At 33.6% G+C, this 4,966-nt stretch overlaps 1 protein-coding gene across 1 annotated transcript in view; it reads right to left on the reverse strand.

Moving 5' to 3' along the window:
* Positions 1-4,960, reverse strand: part of LOC108374343 (putative uncharacterized protein DDB_G0271606) — a 13,861-nt gene extending 8,901 nt beyond the window's left edge. Inside the window, 1 exon segment of the mRNA XM_017630332.1 lies at positions 4,843-4,960. Coding sequence (XP_017485821.1) covers positions 4,843-4,848 — 6 coding nt within the window. The 5' untranslated portion in view covers positions 4,849-4,960.
* Positions 4,961-4,966: the final 6 nt, after the last annotated feature.

Below are 4,966 nucleotides of genomic sequence, written 5' to 3' on the forward strand. Positions count from 1 at the left end.
AATTCTGATGCAGTTCGGTTCGTTTAAAGGAGCTTAAAGGAGCTTTGTTGAACTGCATCAAATATTCCATATCGGAAAAATGCTGACCTATTCCCTTTGATAATTAACCGATTCTTGTATTATGTGTGCCAGATTGAAAATTTGGTTAAAAGGTATTTGGTGCTCTTAGGTTCGCTATTGCCTGCCGACGAGCGACTGCCTCGAAACTTTGATTTTGCTAAACTTACCGAGTGATGGCGCGCACATCTAACCAGATGACAGTAGCGCTGCCATCAACTAAAGGGCTGAAAACACATCTTAACTCTCAAAATGGAATGACACCAGATGCGGTTACACCAACATTCTAGTCAATTAACCCAATATTTCTTGGTCAAAAGACTACACAGCACCTCCTCTAAGTCATGAGAATAAGTGATGCATACCTATTGCTTCTATAGGCGCTGCGCTTTGGCTTATCGAATCTTCTCCTAATCAGTAACCAACTACTTGGACATATCTATAAGCAGCTATAAAGTCACTGGAATGCTGTAAAACCGCATAAAAAATGGCGATATAAGACAAACAAGTCCTTAGAAACTTAGCTACTACATACAAATAATCACGGTTATGAATCTGCGCTATATCGTACTCCGTTTCTGATACATTCAAATATTTGAAAAGGCAGTCGCAAATACATACATAAGTACCAGGCCCTTCGAGATGGAGGAGGGCCGAGCTTTTCAAGGGGCCTTAAATATCAGAACCACAACTTGTTATTATTTTTCTTATAATGTAATTGCTCCAAAGTTTTAGACTTTTATTATAAACAGGAAACGGATTTTTAGAACATAAAAACCTATAAAAGATCAAATAAAATAGCGAAATGGCGAGAAAAGACACTAGAAATCGCATAAAAGGCAAAACAAAAAAGACAAAAACCGAAAAAATTAAATGTGCAATATATTGTACAAATGCAGGGAAAGGGTTAAAGCTCTACAATAAAAAATAACGTTTTTTATGCTTACACAAGGAAATTTAATTTTAATGTAGTAATTTAATTTTAATGTAGTAATTTAATTTTAATGTAGCAAATTTATTCCATCAACCTGTTGTCACAGCCAAAGACTTCAACGTCCTCACCTGCCTCTAAATTAAATGTAGTATTTATTTCAGTAGCATTGCATAGTTGTAAAAAGAAAGTTTTGTTTGGCATACAATTAGCCGCTAATGATATTGCAATGTGCAATGTTTTTACAGTTGAGTGAGCATGACTGGGTAAAGAAATTGACTTGGAAGAAGCTTTTGAGTTAAATTGCGCAGGGTTTTCATTGCGAAATACATGTAACATGCAATTAAGTAATTTTTGACGGCAACTTGATAATTGAACAGCAATCTTTGATTCGCTGAACCTTAAGTTATTGATGATTGGATAGGTTTAGATAGGGTAAATTTTACTTTGATGTTAGTGTTGTAAGGTTATTTAAGCTGTTTACAGATATTACCGAATACTGCAGTATGTATACATACACATACATAATAAACACACTCATAGTATGTATGATAATTATGTATGTAGATTGCTCTCTCCCGCTTTCCCTAGCGTATGACATTTCTGCGTGATTCAATTTTCAATAAAACTCAGCATGCTCAAACTCAGCCAAAACATATGTGGGAAGTTTTGTAAATTTTATAACCCCCATAAAAATACTTTCAACCAAAAAAATCTTCAATCCTAATTTGACTTTTTACACAGGTGACAACCCTCATACATGTAGTTTAGAAATGAAGCCTTTTAAAATCCCTATTAAGCCTCTGCCTGAAATTCAAAATGTCGTAACTTATAAAAAATTCAAAATTCAAAAAAAAATCAAAAATTTATTCATCTGATTGTTGAAAAAGATTATTGGTCACAACTTTGTCGATTTCAGTGACGATGTTTATTACGTCTTTTTGCATTTCAGGTGACGATATGTAGATATGTCCATATTCCAATTGCCTTATTCCCATAATTCAAGTTGAATATGATTTTCAAAACGGTTGGCAACCCTGCTAAGTGTAGCTAAGAAATACAGCCTTTTTAAGGGCATTTCCATTGATACCCATATCGAAATAATTCATTTAACTTATTAAATAATTTTGTTTGAATTTAGTTTTAAAACAGGTGGCAACCCTCTTCAAACACTTCAAACAATTCTACATGTTCAAACTAAAGGCGTCCAAATACTCATACACACTTTAACTTGTGTATAATTTAATTAAATAGGAATTTTCAAACACGTGGCAACCCTTTTAAAAATGTTTTCAACTACAACCGTATTAAACCTCTTTCGTCTAACTCTTAAATTTTGATACATATCCCTTAATCCAAATAAATATATTTTTTTTTAAATAGGTGGCAACCATCCTATATGTAGTTTGGAAATATGGCGTTTGTGAAAACCATTTCGGTTGATACCCATATTGTAATAATTCATATAAATTAATTAAATTTAATTTTTAAACAAATGTTCAAAATAATGCTTTATTAAGAATCTTTCGTTTGGTTGTTAATTTAATTTAATTTTTATTTTTAAGTTTTCATATAATTTTTAATATTCTAATTCTTCATACATAATTAATTTAAAATTGACTATTGAAACAGTTGGCGACCCTTTTCGAAATATTTCCAAACTACAATCTTTTTGAGCTCCTTTCGCATGACAAACAACTTTTAAATTAAATGATCCCTGTAATTCAAGTTGAATTTTATTTTTGAAACAGGTGTCAGCCCTCTCTTGTGAGTATGGAATTGATTCTATATATTTCCAATACCAAGTTCCAGTATTCTACCAAAATACTCCCGGGATAATTCTACATGTAGATATACTCTAAATGAGCTGGCAAAGGGATACACCCCACATGCCTATTGGGTTTCTGGCGTAACTGGATTTAGTCAGTATCTCTGTATGTATGTGTGATTTTGTGCGTTTCATCAGAGCAATGAATCGCGGTTTTAAGGTTAAGAGGAGAAACGTAAAGAAACCTCTAGTTGGTTGGTTGGTTGAATTGGGAGAATTTCAACATTACATATATATATATGTATGTATGTATGTCTTTCCATCAACTGGTAGCCATCGTAAGATAGGAAATCCTAATGGCTAGTGGGTTCCAGAGCGGCCCCGTTAATGGCTAGCTCTTTGGCCATTTCATTGCCATGAATGCTGCAATGAATCTTTGCTTTAATACTGGAGGTGATGCTTACTAACTAAGGAGGCTAACCGTGAAGTTAGCAATGCTAGTTCCTGCTATCTTCGAGGTTACAATTATCTTGCACGCATTTTCGGTAGCAAACACCCGTGTATTCGGTAGTCGAATATATTTTCGAGTTGGATGTCAGTTGAAAAATCCCGCCAATACGCTACAATCCACTTTAAAGCGTATTGTAAAAATATCATCCATATTTCCACTCCTTTTTGAACGGAAAGATTATGCAGACGTTTTTCTTGAACAGAAGCGAAGGACAGATGTAGTCAGATTTTTCGCGAATGCTTGGTATAGTTATTGAAAAAGTACAGGATACGTCCATGAACGTATGTATGTATGTTCTTTCCACAGACTCGGTTTCCTCAAACTCTGTGTGTATTTAATAAACGCTTTCTCTAATTCAACGCTTCCGTGGAACATGATTTGATCGCCTACGTGAACGAAATGCAGGCTGGCCGCCTTGCACATCCAATGCATTAGGTCAGTGTGTAGACCCCAGTTCTTATTTAGCATTTTCTTGCAAGAATACAGGGCAGCATAAAATTTATTTTCAAAAATAAAATGAGTAGAAAATCTACTAAAACACCAATTTTTCGCACTACAGCGACATCTGTATGCGGTCAAATCTAAAAATAAATACATTATTCTGTGACCCCAAAAACTTTTAGTTACACCTGTCCAACGATTTTAAAAACAATAAATTTTTTTTTCCTACAAATGCCGGTTTCTGGACAAAGCGAACAGCAAACTTAGGGTGACCCGAAAATTCTGACTTCAGATTAGGATTCAGCTGACACAAAAGGTTTAGGAACCGTTGAGAGATCCCGGGGAATTTTTTGCTTGTTGTAGAGTGTTATTATATTAGTTATCGTCTCCGCAGACCTTAAGTGAGTTGGTGTTAAGTTGACTTCAAAATAGTCCCTTGATAATCACTTGATTTAGATTTGTGCTCAGAAACCATTGAAATTCTAGAGCATTAGCCTACTTTGTTTCCGAAAATTCCTCATGTTACTTTCTACATAGATATGAACAAGTAATTTTAAGCAAACAACAAAACCGACTTCAATTCTCATATAAAAATTTAAGATTATCATTAATCTCTTCATAATCCAATGATTGGATTTAAACAAAATTAGAATAGGACAGCTTTCATATAAAAATTTAGGAGTACCGTTAATTTTGTTCATGTTCCAATGATCGGATCTAAAGAAAATTATTATGGGACCACCCTTGAGATACTACTCCTTTCGATAAAAAAATAATGATCGAATGTGGCCCAAAGTTATGCGATAACATATAAAAAAATCCGACGATTTAATAACCTCCTTCTTTTTATGATATCTGCTAGTTACAACTGTTCAATATTTTCTTCTTCATTTGTAAAAGAACAAATATTTTCCAAGGCGAATTCATATAAGGTGATAGCGGCAGCATAAAAACAAAAAATTACACCAACAAAATATACGCACAATGACAATTAGAAAACAACAATTTCACAACCAACGCAACATTTTGACAATTCGTCAACTCGCCTTGAAATCAGTTGCTCTGGTAATACCACCATATGAATTTTCCTTGCACATTTTCCCTTTTCACTTTGAATTTATTTTTTTAACTCACCTTCATTTTGTTTTTTTTTTTTTATAAATTTCAATTCAAATCGTTGCTTTAATCCAAATAGTAGTAATTAATTTGTTTAATAAAAATAATCCAGCCTTCCCGCTAATCTTTAACAAACTCACAC

Source organism: Rhagoletis zephyria, unplaced genomic scaffold (assembly GCF_001687245.7).
Source record: "Rhagoletis zephyria isolate East Lansing unplaced genomic scaffold, Rhagoletis_zephyria_1.1 Rzeph_scaffold_07613, whole genome shotgun sequence".
NCBI classification, from domain to species: Eukaryota; Metazoa; Arthropoda; class Insecta; order Diptera; family Tephritidae; genus Rhagoletis; species Rhagoletis zephyria.